General features: G+C 53.7%; 1 protein-coding gene across 3 annotated transcripts in view; it reads right to left on the bottom strand.

The window, feature by feature from the left end:
* Positions 1–24,594, bottom strand: part of Cad99C (cadherin 99C) — a 226,593-nt gene that overhangs the window by 97,061 nt on the left and 104,938 nt on the right. For all 3 annotated transcript variants that reach the window (XM_069331962.1, XM_069331961.1, XM_069331960.1), the window contains exon 4: positions 21,590–21,762. In XM_069331962.1, the coding sequence (XP_069188063.1) occupies positions 21,590–21,762 (173 nt within the window). The remainder of the gene's footprint in view (positions 1–21,589; positions 21,763–24,594) is intronic.

Below are 24,594 nucleotides of genomic sequence, written 5' to 3'. Positions count from 1 at the left end.
CTGCCTCTCATGGGCCAATATGCCTTCCGCAGTTTCCTCTAGTCTTATCTCTTCAATCAAATACAAACTCAAAATAAAGCCTTTAAATCCTGGCAAAGGATCGACAGAGGTCTTTGGTGACAAATGACCCTAGCATTGGGGGGGGGGGCTTTTGGACAATATGAGGCACCTTAAATCATCTGCAAGCGATTTAAGCGGATGGAATAAGTCACTCAAGCGATTCGAGGAGTGTAAGGGTTAAATTTGTCATGAGGTCCACAGAAATTGAGTGCGCGCGCTTACGGCAGCCTGGCTTCTTGTTTAGTACATTGCATTTTGACGTCAAAATTCGTAACGGATAAAATATGATGTATTATAAATCATAGCAGCTCGCAAAGTCTACGTTTTGTGTGTGTGAGTCGTCGCTTAGGTTTGGACAGTTTAGTACATCATTTTGTGACGTTGGACGAGGTGGTCACTGGTGCCGTATGTTGAGATCTAACATTAGTGTTTTTTTTTTTTTATTATTATTATTTTCTACCACAGACGTGGCCACATATTTGGGGTTGGCAGTGTGCAGTAGTGGGGAAGAGTACCGAGGACGGGAGGTATTGGGGTGCAGGAGCGGTGTGGTAGGGACGGTGGGGCGAAGAATAGGGAGAGGTGGTGAGTGATGGATGACGCGGCGTGTGGTGGTAGGGATGGTGGGGCGAAGAATAGGGAGAGGTGGTGAGTGATGGATGACGCGGCGTGTGGTGGTAGGGATGGTGGGGCGAAGAATAGGGAGAGGTGGTGAGTGATGGATGACGCGGGGTGGGGGGTTGATGGGGAACGGTGAAGGTTGTTGGTGTAGAGGAGAATGTGGGACGGGCCGTGACACCCGGCGTCCCGGGTCACAGTCATTACCACCACCACCAACCACCACCACCGTTACCTCTTCCACTATGACCTTACCTCAGACACCCACACCCCCCTTCACCCACCCCATGCTCCCACACCACCCCCGCCCACGCTCCCCACCACCCCACCCCACGCTCCCCACCACCCCCGCCCACGCTCCCCACCACCCCCGCCCACGCTCCCCCACCACCCCCGCCCACGCTCCCCCACCACCCCCGCCCACGCTCCCCCCCCCCCCCCACCACCCCCGCCCACGCTCCCCACCACCCCCGCCCACGCTCCCCCACCACCCCCGCCCACGCTCCCCCACCACCCCCGCCCACGCTCCCCCACCACCCCCGCCCACGCTCCCCCCCCCACCACCCCCGCCCACGCTCCCCACCACCCCCGCCCACGCTCCCCACCACCAGCTACAGCAGACCAGAGACGGGTGTTCTTTCCTTTCATCTGATGACTTTGCTTATCTAGCAGTAAATAGGTACCCGGGAGTTAGGGAACTGTTGTGGGTTGCATCCTGGAGAAGGTCAATAGTTGACCAGTGGGTCTTAGGTCTTCGATAAGCCTAACAGACTTCCTTTCCCTAACAGCAGGAACATATCTTCGATATAAACTCATCTGGGAAACAGTATATAGGTCTTCTGAAAGCGGGACAGCTGATTAATGACACTGTATACCACCAATGTGAGACCAATGCTAGAAAGTGCAGCGCCGGCATGAAGCCGTGGCTTAATAAGGCACAAAAGGTCAACAAAGAAAGTCCAGATGTTTGCTACACGACCCGGAACTGTGGGATGGTTCCCCCACCACAGACGGCGCTCCCCCCCCCCCCTCACCCACCACTGGCTCTCATAAATATGCTGGGAATATATATTAACACGTCGTAGTTGAATATGATATTAAGTATAATGTGATTATTAGATATCAACAATATGCGTGTAATGTAACGAGTCACAATGGTATTATGGTCAACAAATTATTAATAGGATTGATTTTGATTGTTGCCGCCGAAGGCGGCTAGTTTATTGTGCACCCCATACTCATCCTGTGAGCGGTAGCGCAAAAGCATTACAGAGGGCACAAAAGGTCTTTATCAGACCTCATCTTAGATTATTACATAAACAATTTCTTCAATCCTTCACACCTTATAGATACAATGTCAGCTAGTTACAGAGAAAGTGCTATTACAAGAGCTACATATTTACAGTAAGTCATCATACATTAATGGTAGGTCTTGTCGTTAATATATAATAGTTTGGCCAATGGGGATATTACAGAGTCATAGGGGAGCTTCTGTTTATTATTAGTCCTCACAATACACTAGTTTCTGAATCTCATATGTCGTTCATCTACTGGAAGCAAAATGTGGGTACAGTGCAAGGATTTCAGGTAATTTATCCATGGTAATAAGATAGGTTGCCATATCATACAGAGTGAGCTTAGATTTATCTCTAAAAGGCTCAATTTTACAACAATCCAAGATATAGTGTTCGAGTGTGTGTCCCTGCCTATGTCCACACACTTTACACTTTACTTCATCTAGATCCCTATACAAGCCGAACTGCCAGAGATACTTGTAGCCAAGTCTTATACGAGCTGTGACAACATCTGTTAGTCTACTGACTTTGTTACTTGCCCCATACACATGTTTTACTTCACACATTTCATTGTGATGAACAATGGACCTACTAGTTCCAGTTTGCACTGTTCTACTTTCTTCAAATCCAATGAGACGCGCGTCATCCTGCTTCGCGGTGTGAGGTGAGCGCGTCAGGGCGCGGCGAGAGTGAAGGAGAGAGGCAAGGAGCAGGTGAGAGTGAAGGTGGGGAATGGGTGGCCGGCGAGAATTGTGTCAGTGGGGCGGCTAGTGGGTATATCACTACTGACATACTCCTCCAATCACAGAGTTACAGCCCCGCTCCTGTGCCATGTAAGTCCACTACGGGCTCACCATAGCCCGTGCTACTTGGAACTTTTTGTTCCCAGTAGCTGAATCTAAAACATCCTCATCATTCACCACCACCCAGCACAGAACTACCACCGGGACTACCAGTCATATTTACACATACACAGGGTAAATGGCTTTGAAAAAAATAAAACGTCCCATGCATAACAAATTCAATTAAATAAAGAATGAAGCAGCAGCAACAAGGAGACCCAAGGAACACTAATACAGGAGAGAACTCCCCAAATCAAAGGAAGGAGAACGACCTGAAGTTCGACATACCTTAACCTGGAGAGGGTTCTGAGTCTACGCACCTATATTGAGGCTACCTTGTGGAGGCTCCAGGAATCAACGTCCCCATGCCTTGGTCTCAGACCAGGCCTTCCGGTTTGTCGTCTGGTCAACCAGGCTGTTTGATCCGGCGGCTCGCAGCCTAATGTATGAATCACAACCTGGTTGATCAGATAACCTTTGGAGGTGTTTATCGAGTTCCCTTTTTAACCCCCATAAGGCTAACCAGTTTTGTTCCTTATGTGAAGCCAGAGAATGTTAACAAGTCTTGGGCCTTTGATGCTAATGGAGCTCTCCCTCAGTGTACCTATTGCACCTCTGCTTTTCAATGGGACATTTTTCTTGCAGTCGTGACAGCTACTTTATGGTGTTCTGTAACGGTAAGGTCTTCCGACATGATTACTCCTACATCCTTTACATTGCTATTTCGTTCTATAATGTGATTTGACTGCGTTTTATATCCGGTTTCCGTTTTTATATTTTCGTTTTCCCATAGCGCAGGAGCTGGAACTTATCTTCATTAATCATATTATTATTATCTGTGGTCCACTGAAAGACACGATTAACATTAGATTAGAGGTTTGCCGGTTCCACTATGAAAATGAAAATTCTAATGGCATCCGCAAATGATGATACAGTACTATAGTTTGCATCCTTTATGTCTGATACGAGGAGGAGAAAGAGTACTGGAGCAAGTACGATACCTTTGGGGACTGAGCTTTTCACGGCAGATAATCCGGATTTTACTCTGTTGACTATTACACACTGGGTTCTGTTCGTTACCAAATTGAAAATCCATCCTCCTACTTTTCCTTTTGGGCGTATTTTGTGTGCAATAACACCATGGTCACATTTGTCGAAGGCTTTTGCGAAATCTGTGTAAATTACATCAGAGTTTTGTTTGTCTTCCATGGCATCTAGTGCCATGTCATAGTGGTCCAGTAAATGTGACAGGCAAGAGCGCCCTGTTCTGAACCCATGTTGTCCAGGGTTATGGAGATTCTGGGATTCTATATGCTTTGTGATCTTACTTCTTATCACTCAAAGATTTTTGTAAGTGTGATGTTAGTGATATCGGTCTGTTTTTTGTATTTGCTTAATTCCCTCCTTTACGGTGTGGTGCTATCTCCGCTGTTTTAAGTACGTCACCCTAAAGAGCACTTCAAGACACTAGCGCTCTTTAGGGTGGAATATTGTTACACTCCCATGGCCCATTCAGAGTAAGATAATTTGCTCACCTAGAGAGCGTGCAAAGAACCTTTATGGCTAAATACTCTATAAAACATCTACATTATTGGGACCAACTAAAATGTCTAAATTTGTATTCTCTAGAGCGCAGGCGAGATACATAATAATCCACACGTTGTTTTTGGGAGACAGCGCCTAAATACTGGCGTTATCCCTGACATACTAAAAACAGCAGAGATAGCACCACTCAATAAAGGTGGAAATAAGGCAGTCACCGGGAGAGTGGGAGGTCCCTCACGTCACCGGGGAAGGGGGAGGAGGTCCCTCACGTCACCGGGGAAGGGGGAGGAGGTCCCTCACGTCACCGGGGAATGGGGGAGGAGGTCCCTCACGTCACCGGGGAATGGGGGAGGAGGTCCCTCACGTCACCGGGGAAGGGGGAGGAGGTCCCTCACGTCACCGGGGAATGGGGGAGGAGGTCCCTCACGTCACCGGGGAATGGGGGAGGAGGTCCCTCACGTCACCGGGGAAGGGGGAGGAGGTCCCTCACGTCACCGGGGAATGGGGGAGGAGGTCCCTCACGTCACCGGGGAAGGGGGAGGAGGTCCCTCACGTCACCGGGGAATGGGGGAGGAGGTCCCTCACGTCACCGGGGAAGGGGGAGGAGGTCCCTCACGTCACCGGGGAAGGGGGAGGAGGTCCCTCACGTCACCGGGGAATGGGGGAGGAGGTCCCTCACGTCACCGGGGAAGGGGGAGGAGGTCCCTCACGTCACCGGGGAAGGGGGAGGAGGTCCCTCACGTCACCGGGGAAGGGGGAGGAGGTCCCTCACGTCACCGGGGAATGGGGGAGGAGGTCCCTCACGTCACCGGGGAAGGGGGAGGAGGTCCCTCACGTCACCGGGGAATGGGGGAGGAGGTCCCTCACGTCACCGGGGAAGGGGGAGGAGGTCCCTCACGTCACCGGGGAAGGGGGAGGAGGTCCCTCACGTCACCGGGGAATGGGGGAGGAGGTCCCTCACGTCACCGGGGAAGGGGGAGGAGGTCCCTCACGTCACCGGGGAAGGGGGAGGAGGTCCCTCACGTCACCGGGGAAGGGGGAGGAGGTCCCTCACGTCACCGGGGAAGGGGGAGGAGGTCCCTCACGTCACCGGGGAAGGGGGAGGAGGTCCCTCACGTCACCGGGGAATGGGGGAGGAGGTCCCTCACGTCACCGGGGAAGGGGGAGGAGGTCCCTCACGTCACCGGGGAAGGGGGAGGAGGTCCCTCACGTCACCGGGGAAGGGGGAGGAGGTCCCTCACGTCACCGGGGAAGGGGGAGGAGGTCCCTCACGTCACCGGGGAAGGGGGAGGAGGTCCCTCACGTCACCGGGGAAGGGGGAGGAGGTCCCTCACGTCACCGGGGAAGGGGGAGGAGGTCCCTCACGTCACCGGGGAAGGGGGAGGAGGTCCCTCACGTCACCGGGGAAGGGGGAGGAGGTCCCTCACGTCACCGGGGAAGGGGGAGGAGGTCCCTCACGTCACCGGGGAAGGGGGAGGAGGTCCCTCACGTCACCGGGGAAGGGGGAGGAGGTCCCTCACGTCACCGGGGAAGGGGGGAGGAGGTCCCTCACGTCACCGGGGAAGGGGGAGGAGGTCCCTCACGTCACCGGGGAAGGGGGAGGAGGTCCCTCACGTCACCGGGGAAGGGGGAGGAGGTCCCTCACGTCACCGGGGAAGGGGGAGGAGGTCCCTCACGTCACCGGGGAAGGGGGAGGAGGTCCCTCACGTCACCGGGGAAGGGGGAGGAGGTCCCTCACGTCACCGGGGAAGGGGGAGGAGGTCCCTCACGTCACCGGGAAAGGGGGAGGAGGTCCCTCACGTCACCGGGGAAGGGGGGAGGAGGTCCCTCACGTCACCGGGGAAGGGGGGAGGAGGTCCCTCACGTCACCGGGGAAGGGGGAGGAGGTCCCTCACGTCACCGGGGAAGGGGGAGGAGGTCCCTCACGTCACCGGGGAAGGGGGAGGAGGTCCCTCACGTCACCGGGGAAGGGGGAGGAGGTCCCTCACGTCACCGGGGAAGGGGGAGGAGGTCCCTCACGTCACCGGGGAAGGGGGAGGAGGTCCCTCACGTCACCGGGGAAGGGGGAGGAGGTCCCTCACGTCACCGGGGAAGGGGGAGGAGGTCCCTCACGTCACCGGGGAAGGGGGAGGAGGTCCCTCACGTCACCGGGGAAGGGGGAGGAGGTCCCTCACGTCACCGGGGAAGGGGGAGGAGGTCCCTCACGTCACCGGGGAAGGGGGAGGAGGTCCCTCACGTCACCGGGGAAGGGGGAGGAGGTCCCTCACGTCACCGGGGAAGGGGGAGGAGGTCCCTCACGTCACCGGGGAAGGGGGAGGAGGTCCCTCACGTCACCGGGGAAGGGGGAGGAGGTCCCTCACGTCACCGGGGAAGGGGGAGGAGGTCCCTCACGTCACCGGGGAAGGGGGAGGAGGTCCCTCACGTCACCGGGGAAGGGGGAGGAGGTCCCTCACGTCACCGGGGAAGGGGGGAGGAGGTCCCTCACGTCACCGGGGAAGGGGGAGGAGGTCCCTCACGTCACCGGGGAAGGGGGGAGGAGGTCCCTCACGTCACCGGGGAAGGGGGAGGAGGTCCCTCACGTCACCGGGGAAGGGGGGAGGAGGTCCCTCACGTCACCGGGGAAGGGGGAGGAGGTCCCTCACGTCACCGGGGAAGGGGGAGGAGGTCCCTCACGTCACCGGGGAAGGGGGAGGAGGTCCCTCACGTCACCGGGGAAGGGGGAGGAGGTCCCTCACGTCACCGGGGAAGGGGGAGGAGGTCCCTCACGTCACCGGGGAAGGGGGAGGAGGTCCCTCACGTCACCGGGGAAGGGGGAGGAGGTCCCTCACGTCACCGGGGAAGGGGGAGGAGGTCCCTCACGTCACCGGGGAAGGGGGAGGAGGTCCCTCACGTCACCAGGGAAGGGGGAGGAGGTCCCTCACGTCACCGGGGAAGGGGGAGGAGGTCCCTCACGTCACCGGGGAAGGGGGAGGAGGTCCCTCACGTCACCGGGGAAGGGGGAGGAGGTCCCTCACGTCACCGGGGAAGGGGGAGGAGGTCCCTCACGTCACCGGGGGAGGAGGTGGAGGTCCCTCACGTCACCGGGGGAGGGAGAGAGGTCCCTCACGTCACCGGAGGAGGGAGGGAGGTCCCTCACGTCACCGGTGGGGGGGGGGGGAGGGAGAGAGGCGTGACAAGACCTACGGAAGAGCGCCATTGCAAGCAGCAACCACAAGAGTTTGAGAACAACTGATAATAAGCAGTAATGTTAGCGGTAACATTTATTATGTGAAGGTGAGACGTCAAGGCTGGGGAGAGGCACTTCATGTCTATACTGATGACACTCTGACGCAAGTGTACGGTGCTGCTCTTGATGGTGACGCAAGTGTACGGTGCTGCTCTTGATGGTGACGCAAGTGTACGGTGCTGCTCTTGATGGTGACGCAAGTGTACGGTGCTGCTCTTAATGGTGACGCAAGTGTACGGTGCTGCTCTTGATGGTGACGCAAGTGTACGGTGCTGCTCTTGATGGTGACGCAAGTGTACGGTGCTGCTCTTATTGGTGACGCAAGTGTACGGTGCTGCTCTTATTGGTGACGCAAGTGTACGGAGCTGCTCTTATTGGTGACGCAAGTGTACGGTGCTGCTCTTGATGGTGACGCAAGTGTACGGTGCTGCTCTTATTGGTGACGCAAGTGTATAGTGCTGCTCTTATTGGTGACGCAAGTGTATAGTGCTGCTCTTATTGGTGACGCAAGTGTACGGTGCTGCTCTTAATGGTGACGCAAGTGTACAGTGCTGCTCTTATTGGTGACGCAAGTGTACTGTGCTGCTCTTATTGGTGACGCAAGTGTACGGTGCTGCTCTTATTGGTGACGCAAGTGTACGGTGCTGCTCTTATTGGTGACGCAAGTGTACGGTGCTGCTCTTATTGGTGACGCAAGTGTATAGTGCTGCTCTTATTGGTGACGCAAGTGTATAGTGCTGCTCTTATTGGTGACGCAAGTGTATAGTGCTGCTCTTATTGGTGACGCAAGTGTATAGTGCTGCTCTTATTGGTGACGCAAGTGTACGGTGCTGCTCTTATTGGTGACGCAAGTGTACTGTGCTGCTCTTATTGGTGACGCAAGTGTACGGTGCTGCTCTTATTGGTGACGCAAGTGTACGGTGCTGCTCTTATTGGTGACGCAAGTGTACGGTGCTGCTCTTATTGGTGACGCAAGTGTATAGTGCTGCTCTTATTGGTGACGCAAGTGTATAGTGCTGCTCTTATTGGTGACGCAAGTGTATAGTGCTGCTCTTATTGGTGACGCAAGTGTATAGTGCTGCTCTTATTGGTGACGCAAGTGTACGGTGCTGCTCTTATTGGTGACGCAAGTGTATAGTGCTGCTCTTATTAGTGACGCAAGTGTATAGTGCTGCTCTTATTAGTGACGCAAGAGTATACTGCTACTGTTATTGGTGACGCATACAACCAGGAAGTATACTCTGGCCGTAAACAGAGCATAACTAGGGTATACTCATGTATACACACCAATAAAGGTATACAACTCTTACTATTCCCAGCAGTTTGCTCAGGAAAAACTATACAAACAAAAGATAAATCACTGTATAGTCCTACATGTAATTATCTCCTAGAATTGTGTCAATATATAATTATTATGTCATATTCTATATGTTTTGTTTGGTCATTATATATGACATGTCAGTACAGTAAAACAATAACAAAATGTAACGAAAGCTTTGTACACTACGGGCTCACCATAGTCCGTGCTACTTGGAACTTTTTGTTCCAAGTAGCGAATCTTAAACAACAACAACAGCAGCTTTGTACAAGTTGGTGAACACAAGCTGATGAACTGTTAGGTAAATGTATCATTAGTGGAGTTTACCTTCACTGTTCCTACACTCCATCACTCCTGGGAACATATTTACCATTGTATTTTGTGGTGTTTGAACACCTGGGGCCAGATTCACGAAGCAGTTACGCAAGCACTTACGACCGTGTACATCTTTCCTCAACCTGTGACGGCTTTGGTTACATTTATTAAACAGTTTACAAGCATGAAAACTTGCCAATCAACTGTTGTTATTGTTATAAACAGCCTCCTGGTGCTTCAGAGCTCATTAATTGTTTAATAATTATAAACAAAGCCGCCAAAGATTGAGAAAAGATGTACAGGTTCGCAAGTGCTTGCGTAACTGCTTCGTGAATCTGGCACCAGTAGGTAATGACGTAGTAATTCAAGTTCAAGTATGTTTATTGAGACAAGAAAGAAATACATCTCAAAGTGATAGAGTAGCTTAGGCTGTTTCTACCCCCCAACGTAATGATAATAATGTGTCTTATACCTAGTGGGAGGCCATCGAGTCTTGGGCACTTAACGTTTATACCATTGTGTGGCTGAGCACATCTGTGCTTTTCAGGAGGGGGTGGGGGCAATTTTATACATGTTGTCATGCTTCCTGGCGACGTTATGAAGTATTTCTTGTACAGGTATGGAATCAGTTCTTCTAAAATTGTCCAGATGTGGATTATGATCAATGTCTGCGTTCCAGGGAGTGCAAGTTGAGTGAGTTTAAAGGATCTCTGTGATTTAGGCTTTTTATTGAATGCATTCGCGGTAACAAGTTTATCGTCACGTTTTCTATGCCAGCAACTTCTCCAACTTTGAATGGGTAACAAATTCCATTGCAGACAATAAGCGTGTTTAAGAGAACTATCATTTTGTTTTAAGTGGTCAACTGAAATGTTTTACAACCGTTTGGAGTTTGCTGTGTCCTGTGTCGTCTCTACTCCTAACACTCCCAGTCACATCTGGAAAGGATGATACGGTACTATAGTTCTGTCTTTGTTTATGTTGGCTATAATGATGCGGAAGAGTAGTGGAGCAAGCACAGTGCCCTGGGGGTCTCATCTTCGCCCACCGTGAAAGGTTAAGAATATAAGAATTATGTAAACGTCAGGTCTCTCAACCCATGTGAGGCAACTCCTGTTTATAACCTCCCGACCTCATTCACACACTGTACTGTACATGTCTAACTAATCTATGCTGGGAACAGTCCAGCGAGCCCACCTCTTCTTACTTGTAATATCTATTATATAACTCAACAACCATATTTCCAAACCAATATTGTCCCTGGTTATTTTCCTAATCCAAGCTGATCTAATTTGTATACACCGTTTCGTGTCCGAGTCGATATACCTACCACTTATATAAATATCCCCTGTGTGATATTTCTGTACACAAGTGAGGACACAAATCCCAAATCTGCTCAGTTAAATAACAACATACTGGAGTGAACGATATGGAAGAAAATGCAGAATAGAACCAGTGAAGAGCAGAGGTGCCATAGGCACAATCAGAGAACACTGTATAAACATCAGAGGTCCGCGGTTGTTCAACGTCCTCCCAGCGAGCATAAGAAATATTGCCGGAACAACCGTGGACATCTTTAAGAGAAAACTAGATAGTTTTCTCCAAGGAGTGCTGGACCAACCGGGCTGTGGTGGGTATGTGGGCCTGAGGGTCGCTCCAAGCAACAGCCTGGTGGACTAAATTCTCACAAGTCAAGCCTGGCCTCGGGCCGGGCTTGGGGATGGGGGGGGGGGGTAGAAGAACTCCCAGAACCCCATCAACCAGGTATCAACATCAATCATGTCCTCACTTGCTTTTCACCTTCCTAGAGATTGCAAAGTCTAACTTTTCCGTAATCTTCATAAGGGAGAGTTTAATTGTAATGTAATACAATTAATGTATTACAATTAATGAATGTAATAATTTAATGTAACCGTTTAATTCAAAATGGGACGTACTGTATCATTAAATGTCTTCTTACTAATTGAATTTTAAGATTTAATTTACAAATTTATAATATTTATGCTCAAGATCCCTGGTAATAATTACACCAAGATCCCTGGTAATAATTACACCAAGACCCATTTAAGGAAGTGATTACTGTTGACATTTCTGTCAGATTACCGGAGATCTCTCTCTCTTGTGATCTCTCGCGTCTTGCTGTGCGTCTTATAAATCACAATTATGATCCCATGAGGCAATATTATTAAGTCGTTTGGTTCCCGTTTTCTTCTGATAAAGAAGCTGAATCAGTATACTGATTTAATAGGATGTTAATTGAGGTGTGACCAGGGCTGTGGGGGTGAAGAAGCCAGGGCCGACGCCAGGGACCGACGCCAGGACTGTGGGGGTGAAGAAGCCAGGGCCGACGCCAGGGACCGACGCCAGGACTGTGGGGGTGAAGGAGCCAGGGCCGACGCCAGGACTGTGGGGGTGAAGGAGCCAGGACCGACGCCAGGACTGTGGGGGTGAAGGAGCCAGGGCCGACGCCAGGACTGTGGGGGTGAAGGAGCCAGGGCCGACGCCAGGACTGTGGGGGTGAAGACGCGAGGGCCGACGCCAGGACTGTGGGGGTGAAGACGCCAGGACCGACGCCAGGACTGTGGGGGTGAAGACGCGAGGGCCGACGCCAGGACTGTGGGGGTGAAGGAGCCAGGGCCGACGCCAGGACTGTGGGGGTGAAGACGCCAGGGCCGACGCCAGGACTGTGGGGGTGAAGGAGCCAGGGCCGACGCCAGGACTGTGGGGGTGAAGGAGCCAGGGCCGACGCCAGGACTGTGGGGGTGAAGACGCCAGGGCCGACGCCAGGACTGTGAGGTGAAGGAGCCAGGGCCGACGCCAGGACTGTGGGGGTGAAGAAGCCAGGGCCGACGCCAGGACTGTGGGGGTGAAGAAGCCAGGGCCGACGCCAGGACTGTGGGGGTGAAGACGCCAGGGCCGACGCCAGTGCCCGCCACCAGGAACTACATACTAATACATACCCTGGCGGCGTTCACACCGAGAAAGTGTAGAGAGTTGTGGCAAGGGGCCGCATCGCCCGCGGGTCTGACATCTCAAGAAACCTGTTTCGTGTTTACTCTCAAGTTATCAACCTCCATCTTCCCCCGAGCACAATACTGGCACCCCCTTGTCAATCACCTCACCTCTCATCACTTGATATTACCATGCACTCTATCCCTATATACACTCACCTTCCCACAACCCTAAACAAATGTAAGATCAAGCGCTTCCGTTCTCAGACTATATACTGCCCAACAGGGAAAGTCACAACGGGAGACGTCTCAACCTGCCCTTCCCCCCCCCCCAGACCCTGCAACAGCAAACTTTCCCTAGCCTCTTTGATACGGCCTACCCTGCCTTCCTCAGGTCCGCCTACCCTGCCGTCCTCAGGTCCGCCTACCCTGCCGCCCTCAGGTCCGCCTACCCTGCCGTCCTCAGGTCCCCCTACCCTGCCGCCCTCAGGTCCGCCTACCCTGCCGCCCTCAGGTCCGCCTACCCTGCCGCCCTCAGGTCCGCCTACCCTGCCGTCCTCAGGTCCGCCTACCCTGCCGTCCTCAGGTCCGCCTACCCTGCCGCCCTCAGGTCCGCCTACCCTGCCGTCCTCAGGTCCCCCTACCCTGCCGTCCTCAGGTCCCCCTACCCTGCCGTCCTCAGGTCCCCCTACCCTGCCGTCCTCAGGTCCGCCTACCCTGCCGTCCTCAGGTCCGCCTACCCTGCCGCCCTCAGGTCCGCCTACCCTGCCGTCCTCAGGTCCCCCTACCCTGCCGTCCTCAGGTCCGCCTACCCTGCCCTCCTCAGGTCCGCCTACCCTGCCGTCCTCAGGTCCGCCTACCCTGCCGTCCTCAGGTCCGCCTACCCTGCCGTCCTCAGGTCCCTCTACCCTGCCGTCCTCAGGTCCGCCTCCACCTTTCACTCACCCTCACTGTGGCTCAGTGATGAGCCTCGCACCCGAACCAGAGTTTGATTCCCTGTTCGGGTCGAGACGTTAGGACACTGTTTATTTACACCTTGTGGCTGTGTTCACCTAGCAGCAAGCAAGTAGGTACCTGGGAGCTAGGCAACTGTTGTGGTTTGCTTCCTGCAAAGGTGGGTAGTTGGCCCAGGGAGCCGGTCGGCCGAACGGACAGCACACTGGACTTGTGATCCTGTGGTCCTGGGTTCGATCTCAGGCGCCGGCGAGAAACAATGGGCAGAGTTTCTTTCACCCTATGCCCTTGTTACCTAGGAGTAAAATAGGTACCTGGGTGTTAGTCAGTTGTCATGGGCTGCTTCCTGGGGGTGGAGGCCTGGTCGAGGACCGGGCCGCGGGGACACTAAAAAGCCCCGAAATCATCTCAAGATAACCTCAAGATCAAGGGAGGAGGGGGACCTCGAGAACCATCCCGTCCTCCTGTTTCGGGAGTACTTATAGTACTCCCTAGTATTAGTACTATAGTACTAGTATTATAGTACTATAATATAGTACTTATAGTGCGATAAGGACCATCGCACATATATTAACGTAAAAGCCAATTACACAATATAAAATGGTACTATTGAACTTGTATAAACTGTAAAAAGTTTTGTACTGATGTTGCAAAGAAAACTTAACCTAACCTATCATTTTTAGGCCTAATATACGCTATCTGAGGCCTAAAATAGTTTGTAGCTTTATTTTTTTCCGACTATAAAGTGAACAATACCAAGTTCTACTACCTAATTACCCATTACGTCTATGTGTGTACAATGGTCCACATAGTTACAAAAAGTACCATTTAAACAGGAAGATGAGCTGTGATAACCCTAACACGCTTCACGTTCCCGACCATGGAGAACCATTCATACTAAATGTCAACCTTCTCCCCCCCCCCCCCCCCCCGCTCTTCCCACTTGAACACTTGACCAGACATCTAGGGCAGTCGTGGGGGCCAGCCAGCCCTGACCAGACATCCAGGGCAGTCGTGGGGGCCAGCCAGCCCTGACCAGACATCCAGGGCAGTCGTGGGGGCCAGCCAGCCCTGACCAGACATCCAGGGCAGTCGTGGGGGCCAGCCAGCCCTGACCAGACATCCAGGGCAGTCGTGGGGGCCAGCCAGCCCTGACCAGACATCCAGGGCAGTCGTGGGGGCCAGCCAGCCCTGACCAGACATCCAGGGCAGTCGTGGGGGCCAGCCAGCCCTGACCAGACATCCAGGGTAGTCGTGGGGGCCAGCCAGCCCTGACCAGACATCCAGGGCAGTCGTGGGGGCCAGCCAGCCCTGAGTAGACATCCAGGGTAGTCGTGGGGGCCAGCCAGCCCTGACCAGACATCCAGGGCAGTCGTGGGGGCCAGCCAGCCCTGAGTAGACATCCAGGGTAGTCGTGGGGGCCAGCCAGCCCTGAGTAGACATCCAGGGTAGTCGTGGGGGCCAGCCAGCCCTGAGTAGACATCCAGGGTAGTCGTGGGGGTCAGCCAGCCCTGACCAGACATCTAGGGCAGTCGTGGGGGCCAGCCAGCCCTGAGTAGACATCTAGGGTAGTCGTGGGGGCCAGCCAGCCCTGACCAGACATCCAGGGTAGTCGTGGGGGCCAGCCAGCCCTGACCAGACATCTAGGGCAGTCGTGGGGGCCAGCCAGCCCTGAGTAGACATCCAGGGAAGTCGTGGGGGCCAGCCAGCCCTGACCAGACATCCAGGGTAGTCGTGGGGGTCAGCCAGCCCCGACCAGACATCCAGGGCAGTCGTGAGGGCCAGCCAGCCCTGACCAGACATCCAGGGTAGTCGTGGGGGTCAGCCAGCCCCGACCAGACATCCAGGGCAGTCGTGGGGGCCAGCCAGCCCTGACCAGACATCCAGGGCAGTCGTGGGGGCCAGCCAGCCCTGAGTAGACATCCAGGGTAGTCGTGGGGGCCAGCCAGCCCTGAGTAGACATCCAGGGTAGTCGTGGGGGTCAGCCAGCCCTGACCAGACATCTAGGGCAGTCGTGGGGGCCAGCCAGCCCTGAGTAGACATCTAGGGTAGTCGTGGGGGCCAGCCAGCCCTGACCAGACATCCAGGGTAGTCGTGGGGGCCAGCCAGCCCTGACCAGACATCTAGGGCAGTCGTGGGGGCCAGCCAGCCCTGAGTAGACATCCAGGGTAGTCGTGGGGGCCAGCCAGCCCTGACCAGACATCCAGGGTAGTCGTGGGGGTCAGCCAGCCCCGACCAGACATCCAGGGCAGTCGTGAGGGCCAGCCAGCCCTGACCAGACATCCAGGGCAGTCGTGGGGGCCAGCCAGCCCTGACCAGACATCCAGGGCAGTCGTGGGGGCCAGCCAGCCCTGACCAGACATCCAGGGCAGTCGTGGGGGCCAGCCAGCCCTGACCAGACATCCAGGGTAGTCGTGGGGGCCAGCCAGCCCCGACCAGACATCCAGGGTAGTCGTGAGGGCCAGCCAGCCCTGACCAGACATCCAGGGCAGTCGTGGGGGCCAGCCAGCCCTGACCAGACATCCAGGGCAGTCGTGGGGGCCAGCCAGCCCTGACCAGACATCCAGGGTAGTCGTGGGGGCCAGCCAGCCCCGACCAGACATCCAGGGTAGTCGTGGGGGCCAGCCAGCCCTGAGTAGACATCCAGGGTAGTCGTGGGGGCCAGCCAGCCCTGACCAGACATCCGGGGCAGTCGTGGGGGCCAGCCAGCCCCGACCAGACATCCAGGGCAGTCGTGAGGGCCAGCCAGCCCCGACCAGACATCCAGGGCAGTCGTGAGGGCCAGCCAGCCCCGACCAGACATCCAGGGCAGTCGTGGGGGCCAGCCAGCCCCGACCAGCCAACCTGCCTAGTTTTCACCTAGCAGGGTAATCAGGCATTCCGGTACCATCTCCCCACTCTTCTCTAACATGCCACACCTACATCCCTCACCCCTCCCCCTCCCTCCTGTGTCGGACCTAACTAGGGCGGCCTTGACGTCACCTCAAAATTGACGATGAAAGGCAAGACATTCTTGGGGATATACACACTTAATCCCATACTAGTGTGGATACACTGTATCCCATACTAGTGTGGATACACTGTATCCCATACTAGTGTGGATACACTGTATCCCATACTAGTGTGGATACATTGAGTGTTGACTTTAGTCTTGGGTTAAGTTCAAGGGTAATGTATATTGATCATTGCCAGTGTCGAGGTCCACCCAGCAAGCATCAGAAATACTTCTGGAACAAAGGTGGATTTATTCAAGAGACACTTATTCAAGTTCTTACAAGAAGTGCCGGATCAACTAGGCTATGGTGGATATGTTGGCCTGGGGGCCGCTCCAAGCATCAGCCTGTTGGACCAAGTTATCACAAGTCGAGCCTGGCCTAAGGTCGGGCTCGGGAAGTAGAAGAACTCCCAGAACTCTCTCTCCAGGTGTGCTCCAGGTTCGTATCCTGGCCGGGGAGGATTGACTGGTCGTCAACCCTTAACTAAGTTATGTTGAGTTGATTTCGGGGCTTTAGTGTTCCCGCGGCCCGGTCCTCGACCAGGCCTCCACCCCCAGGAAGCAGCCCGTGACAGCTGACTAACTCCCAGGTACCTATTTTACTGCTTTGTAACAAGGGCATAGGATGAAAGAAACTCTGCCCATCGTTTCTCACCGGCGCCCGGGATTGAACCCGGGACCACAGGATCACGAGTCCAGCGTGCTGTCCGCTCGGCCGGCCGGCTCCCTACTCCAGCTGTAGCTTCTGTTCATCCAGCAGTGAATGGTTACACGATCGTTAAACGATTTGGCGGGTCGTATTCCGGGCAAAAAATTAGGATTAAGGACTTGCCCGAAATGCTATGCGTGCTAGTGGTTGTACAAGAATGTAAGTCCCAGCTGTGTCTGGGGTACAAGTGACAGGATGAACAACCCAGTGGGTTTTCTTCCTATCGGGGAGTGTTGTACATGCTGCTATGGCGGTGTGTTCACTCACAGGATGAGTGACGCTGCCCAGTAAACTCGCCCCTCGGGGGAAAATTTAAGGAAAAAAAGGTAGTGGTGCTAACCCTGCTTGTGGTGGGTGTGGGGGCAGGAAGACCGGCGAGGCTCGCCACCACCCACACACCTCATTACTGCTACTGACTAGGTAACCTACATACAGTACCTGGCACCACCACGCCACTACCAACACCAAGTCCCCGCTTCCAAGACCAGGCCAGGCACCAGCAGCAGGAAGTCCACTACGAGACGTGACTGCTGTAACACACCAATGTTACAAAAATTGTTTTCTGTAAAAATAATCTGGTGCAAAACTCCCCTGGGAGGGGGGAGGGGGGGTGTCCTAAACACAACAACAGTGGACAACGGCAGTCGTCCTTCACACACCTTGGTCGTGTGAGCTGGTCGTGGCGGCACGCGCACTGGTCGAGTTTGGGGTGGGGGTGGGGGGGGGGCTGACTCTTGGGGGTGGGGGGGATGGATGAGGAGGGGGGGGGGATTTTGTTTTTATAACTTATTTTCTACCAGAGAGATGGCCATTTCTTGACATTTACAATGGTAACCAGCATAGAGTATATTTTCTTGTCCCTCATGGAGAGGGTAAAAGAGATGTGTTATAAATTTAGTGCAGCGGGATATTGAGCACTCAACCGCGTAGTGTGATTGTAAGTAAGTAATGATCAAAGAAGGCACCAAGCCTACAAGGCTATGTAGCACCAATAGCGTGATTGTAGTGTTTTAACAGTGGCAAATTACAATTCTAACCTGCATATGTATACATATAATTTTACGTCCTACAGTACAGTACAGTACAGTACAGTACTACAGTCTTGTACAGTACAGTACAGTACAGTACAGTACAGTACAGTACGGTACAGTACATAGTAAGGTAGAGGAGTGACTCGGCCCTCAGTCATGAGGCTATGCTCGTCCCACAGGCGCCTGACCCCCAGAGATACCGTAGCGCCGCTCTCTGTATTATTCACAACGGGTTTATTCTCAAACATGAATTACTATATTAGAATTCGATGTATAATTAGGCCTAGATTTAGTTAAGTTATGCGTTTAGGTTCTACTTGCAATTATTTATATATAAAGTGCATTTTTGTGTAAGTTGCATTACTTGTCCATTTTCTTTGGTGAATACCAGATTAATTACCTATTTATGTGCACCTATGATAGGTTTACAAGTTAATACGGAACACAACCACGTTTCATAATAGGTAATAAATATATCACCAGATCTCTCAAAAATGCCCGCACGTTCATAACTGTGTAGCCTCATACTACTTTGTAGTGGAAATAATAAAGTGGCCATGAGACCCGTGTGGAATATTAAACTGACATCTCTGATATCTATTAGGCACATCATCTTGTATATTGTAGGAGATACAACATGCTCAGTGATCACTGATTCATATTATCTTATAGAGGTTCAATTCCATTACATTATTATTATTATTATTATTATTATTATTATTATTATTATTATTATTATTATTATTATACACATATTTTATGTATTTACATCTATTCTCGTTGTTAGTACTGCAGTTTCTTAACCTAATATGTCTAGTCTTAAACTCTCCCATGTATAATACAACCCGTCCTCCTAATAGAACGTCGCATTTTGACGTATAGTCTACATAAGGCCAAAAATTGTCGTACTAGAAAATGGAAGCGGCTTGCGAAATTTACACTGTCCCGTTTCCAGTTTTGGTTCTTCTGGTAGGTTAGGATAAGGGCGCTTTGGTACGACAGTTTCTTGACGTTGGGGAAACCTTAGGAGAACCGGCTGTATATTGTCCCACAATTGTCTGGATCTGGGAGCAATGGTATACTAACCTTCTGACTTCTGGTATATACCTTAAGGAATGAGAAATGGCCTGATGCATGTTGTTTATGGAAGTGATGATATACTGTGTGTACATTGTTTGATGGACTCACGAGGGCATGCGGTAAGTCACTTCTAATATATTTTAGTAGATCTGTGCTATTATTGTTTAAGATAAATATACCCTGCGATCTTTGGTCAAATGTTTATATTCGATGTATAGCAATTATGGCAATGTTATTGCTGGTAACACGTGCAGTTAAGTCACTCCGTTTTCAGTTAAGGCTGTGAATGATCCAACTGAGAAACCAAATTGTCAATGTAACTCGTTGTGGCGGCGTTGTTAGTCCTTGTTCTGCTCGACCCTCTTATATGGTGGTTGAGATGTTAACTCCTCTACGGTCCTCACAGCCACACCACAACCTGAGGTGGGGGGGGGGGGGTGGTGGAGACCCACCTGGAACCTGAGGGTGGAGGGTGGGGGGGGGGGGTGGAGACCCACCTGGAACCTGAGGGTGGAGGGTGGGGGGGGGGGGGTGGAGACCCACCTGGAACCTGAGGGTGGAGTGTGGTGGAGACCCACCTGGAACCTGAGGGTGGAGTGTGGTGGAGACCCACCTGGAACCTGAGGGTGGAGGGTGGGGGGGGTGGAGACCCACCTGGAACCTGAGGGTGGAGGGTGGGGGGGGGGGGGTGGAGACCCACCTGGAACCTGAGGGTGGAGGGTGGGGGGGGGGGTGAAGACCCACCTGGAACCTGAGGGTGGGGGGGGGGTGGAGACCCACCTGGAACCTGAGGGTGGAGAGTGGGGGGGGGGTGGAGACCCACCTGGAACCTGAGGGTGGGGGGGGTGGAGACCCACCTGGAACCTGAGGGTGGAGAGTGGGGGGGGGTGAAGACCCACCTGGAACCTGAGGGTGGGGGGGTGGAGACCCACCTGGAACCTGAGGGTGGAGAGTGGGGGGGTGAAGACCCACCTGGAACCTGAGGGTGGGGGGGGTGGAGACCCACCTGGAACCTGAGGGTGGGGGGGGTGGAGACCCACCTGGAACCTGAGGGTGGAGAGTGGGGGGGGGGGTGAAGACCCACCTGGAACCTGAGGGTGGGGGGGTGGAGACCCACCTGGAACCTGAGGGTGGAGAGTGGGGGGGGGGGGGGTGGAGACCCACCTGGAACCTGAGGGTGGAGAGTGGGGGGGGGGGGTGGAGACCCACCTGGAACTTGAGGGTGGAGAGTGGGGAGGGGGGGGGGGGGTGGAGACCCACCTGGAACCTGAGGGTGGAGAGTGGGGGGGGGGGTGGAGACCCACCTGGAACCTGAGGGTGGAGAGTGGAGGGGGTGGAGACCCACCTGGAACCTGAGGGTGGAGAGTGGGGGGGGGGTGGAGACCCACCTGGAACCTGAGGGTGGGGGGGGGGTGGAGACCCACCTGGAACCTGAGGGTGGAGAGTGGGGGGGGGGGTGGAGACCCACCTGGAACCTGAGGGTGGAGAGTGGGGAGGGGGGGGGGGTGGAGACCCACCTGGAACCTGAGGGTGGAGAGGGGGGGGTGGAGACCCACCTGGAACCTGAGGGTGGAGAGTGGGGGGGGTGGAGACCCACCTGGAACCTGAGGGTGGAGAGTGGGGGGGGGGGTGGAGACCCACCTGGAACCTGAGGGTGGAGGGGGATGGAGACCCACTTGGAACCTAAGGGTGGAGGGTAGGGGGGGGTGGAGACCCACCTGGAACCTGAGGGTGGAGGGTAGGGGGGGGGTGGAGACCCACCTGGAACCTGAAGGTGGAGGGTGGGGGGGGATGGAGACCCACCTGGAACCTGAAGGTGGAGGGTGGGGGGGTGGAGACCCACTTGGAACCTGAGGGTGGAGGGTAGGGGGGGGGGTGGAGACCCACCTGGAACCTGAGGGTGGAGGGTAGGGGGGGGGGTGGAGACCCACCTGGAACCTGAAGGTGGAGGGGGGCGATTGGAGACCCACCTGGAACCTGAGGGTGGAGGGTAGGGGGGGGGGGTAGAGACCCACCTGGAACCTGAGGGTGGAGGGTAGGGGGGGGGGGTGGAGACCCACCTGGAACCTGAAGGTGGAGGGTGGGGGGGGGTGGAGGGTGGGGGGGGGTGGAGACCCACCTGGAACCTGAAGGTGGAGGGTGGGGGGGGGATGGAGACCCACCTGGAACCTGAGGGTGGAGGGAAGGGGGGGGGGGTGGAGACCCACCTGGAACCTGAGGGTGGAGACCCACCTGGAACCTGAAGGTGGAGGGTGGGGGGGGGGTGGAGACCCACCTGGAACCTGAAGGTGGAGGGTGGGGGGGTGGAGACCCACCTGGAACCTGAAGGTGGAGGGTGGGGGGGTATGGAGACCCACCTGGAACCTGAGGGTGGAGGGTAGGGGGGGGGTGGAGACCCACCTGGAACCTGAAGGTGGAGGGTGGGGGGTGGAGACCCACCTGGAACCTGAGGGTGGAGGGTAGAGGGGGGGGTGGAGACCCACCTGGAACCTGAGGGTGGAGGGTAGGGGGGGTGGAGACCCACCTGGAACCTGAGGGTGGAGAGTGGGGGGGGGGGTGGAGACCCACCTAGAACCTGAAGGTGGAGGGTGGGGGGGGGGGTGGAGACCCACCTGGAACCTGAGGGTGGGGGGGGGGGGTGGAGACCCACCTGGAACCTGAGGGTGGAGAGCTGCTGATCACGGTCCAAGGGTTTGACCAGCTGGAGGCGGCGGCCGTTGAGTATAAAGTATTCCTTGCCCGGCTCCGTGACCTCCAGCTGCACCTCCGTCTGCGGGTCGCCCTCCACCGGCACCTCCGAGGGCGACGTCAGCTGGTCCACCTCTGCAACACACACAAGTATAACTTGAGTTACTCCATGCAGCCTCCTGACACACAGGTACCTTAATTAACACCACCACCAGCCACAACACGCAAAGGAAGTGGCACTCCTCATGGAGGGGGAGTGGCGCTCCTCATGGAGTGGCACTCAGTGGGGGAGTGGCACTCCTCGTGGAGGGGGAGTGGCACTCCTCGTGGAGGGGGAGTGGCGCTCCTCGTAAAGCGGAAATGGAAATTTGAGGAACTTAGGAACCGGGGGATTAATGGAAACCCAAGCTTGGGATTGTGACAGGTGAAGGGAAGAGGATTGTGATCTTGATAATCAACACTCCCCCACCGAACAGTAAAAGGCCCAGACAGGAATACAATGATGACAACAAGACATGTCTAGATGTACTGCAGAGAGCAGTAACAACAGATCACAGAATGAGAACAAAAGTGTTGGTCATGAGGGACCTCAATCACGGAGAGAACGACTGGGAATCAAGAAAATCCCCCATTGTGGGGACGAAACGTGGGGAGCAAAATTAGTGGAAGTTATTGACAGGAATTTCCTAACACATCATGTGAAGGAAGACTTAAGGGAAAGAGGAGGGGGGATACACCGAGCCTATGCGACCTGATTTTCACCTAGAATGAGGAAGACATTACGAATATAGAACATGAAATACCACTAGGAGCCAGTGACCATTGTGTCCTAGTCTTTGACTACACGATCGAGCTTAAAATTGTGACCACGGGGCAAGAGGTCTGGGAAAGGAGAGTAGACTATAGTACAGGGGATTTCAGAACGAGAGAATATCTGGGAGAAGTGCAGTGGGAAGAAGAACTAAGAGGAGAAACAATACAAGATATAATTAACCTAGGCAAGTGGAAATGCAAGGAGGCCGAAGAGAGTTTTATACCAATAGTACAGAAAAAAGTAGGAGGGAACATAATAACCCATGGTTTAATAGACAGTGTCAGGAAGCAAAAATGAGAAGCAGGAGGGAGTGGAGGAAGTATAGAGGATAAAGGATAGAGAACAACAGGATCAGATGCAACAGAGCTAGGAATGAAAATATTGATATAAGGAGAGTATCGGAAAGGATACTCTCCTTATATCAATGAGAACGATATTGGGATCAAAGCGAAAAAAGCGACCTAAATTACTACATAGCCAAATAAGAAAGAAGATGTCGGTGAACGACCAAGTGACAAGACTAAGGAAAACAGAAGGGGCATATACAGAAAGCGATAATGAAATCTGTGAGGTACTGAGTGCCAGTTTCCATGGAGTGTTCACAACCGAGCCTGAGTGGCTCCCATTGTTAGAAGAGATGACTCAAGATGAGAGACTAACGAATATAGAAGTGACAGCAGAGGAGGTAATGAAACGGTTAATCACACTGGATGAAACTAAAGCTGTTGGGCCAGACAATGTATCACCGTGGATACTAAAAGAGGCAGTGCAGGCCCTCAGCGTACCTCTGGCAAGGATCTATAATGAGTCATTTACGAAGGGAGAGTTTTCCAGTTGCTGGAAGAAGACAAATGTGGTATCCATTTTCAAGAAAGGAGGTAGGCAAGAGGCACTTAACTACAGACCAGTATCACTGACAAGCATCCCCTGGAAAGTACTTGAAAGAATAATCGGGTTAAGACTGGTCACACACTTAGAGAAAATTTGATAATTAAACAAACACGAACATGGGTTCAGAGAAGGGGAAATCATGCCTGACAAACTTTCGGGAATTCTATGATAAAGTAACAAGACAGCTTGGTGGACAGCACTTCGGATTCATAGTCCTGAGGTTCCGCGTTCGATCCCCGGTGGAGGTGGAGACAAATGGGCAAAATGTTTCTTTCACCCTGATGCCCCTGTTACCTAGCAGTAAATAGGTACCTGGGAGTTAGACAGCTGCTACGGGCTGCTTCCTGGGGGTGTGTAACAAAGAGGAGGCATGGTCCAGGACCGGGCCGCGGGGATCCTAAACCCCGAAATCATCTGAAGATAACCTCAAGAAGATAACGTACGTGAGACCAGTCTTAGAGTATTCAGCCCCATCATGGAGTCCCCTCCTTAAGAAACACATTAGGAAACTGGAAAAGGTTACAAAATTTGCAACGAATCTACTTACTTATCTTGTGGCTCTTAATCCCGGAGTTGTAAGAGATGGGGTATGAAGAGCGACTGAAGGAAATGAACCTGACCACGTTAGAAAAACTGGAGGGAGCGGGGAGATATGATACTAGCATACAAAATATTTAGAAGGATTGATAGAGTGGAAATAGACGAAATGTTCGCACAGAATACCAACATAACAAGGGGACAATGGGTGGAAGCTGGAAACTCAGATGAGTCACAGAATTTAGGAAGTTTTCTTTTAGCGTGAGAGTAGTGGGGAAATGGAATAAACTAAAGGAGCACATTGTGGAAGCAAACACTATTCATAGCTTTAAAACTAGGTAAATTAGGGAGCCGGTCGGCCGAGCGGACAGCACGCTGTACTTGTGATCCTGTGGTCCTGGGTTCGATCCCAGGCGCCGGCGAGAAACATTGGGCAAAGTTTCTTTCACCCTATGCCCCTGTTACCTAGCAGTAAAATAGGTACCTGGGTGTTAGTCAGCTGTCACGGGCTGCTTCCTGGGGGTGGAGGCCTGGTCGAGGACCGGGCCGCGGGGACACTAAAAAGCCCCGAAATCATCTCAAGGTAACCTCAAGATAGGTAAGATAGAGAAGGTCGGGAGTCATTGATTTAAACAACCGGCGGCTAGAAAGGCGGGATTCAAAAGCCAACAGCTTTTATTAGATGTTGGCTTTTGTTATATTAATATTATTAATATATATTATAT

This window comes from Procambarus clarkii, chromosome 26 (genome assembly GCF_040958095.1).
Source record: "Procambarus clarkii isolate CNS0578487 chromosome 26, FALCON_Pclarkii_2.0, whole genome shotgun sequence".
Taxonomy (NCBI): Eukaryota; Metazoa; Arthropoda; class Malacostraca; order Decapoda; family Cambaridae; genus Procambarus; species Procambarus clarkii.
This window is presented reverse-complemented; position numbering and strand designations above follow the sequence as displayed.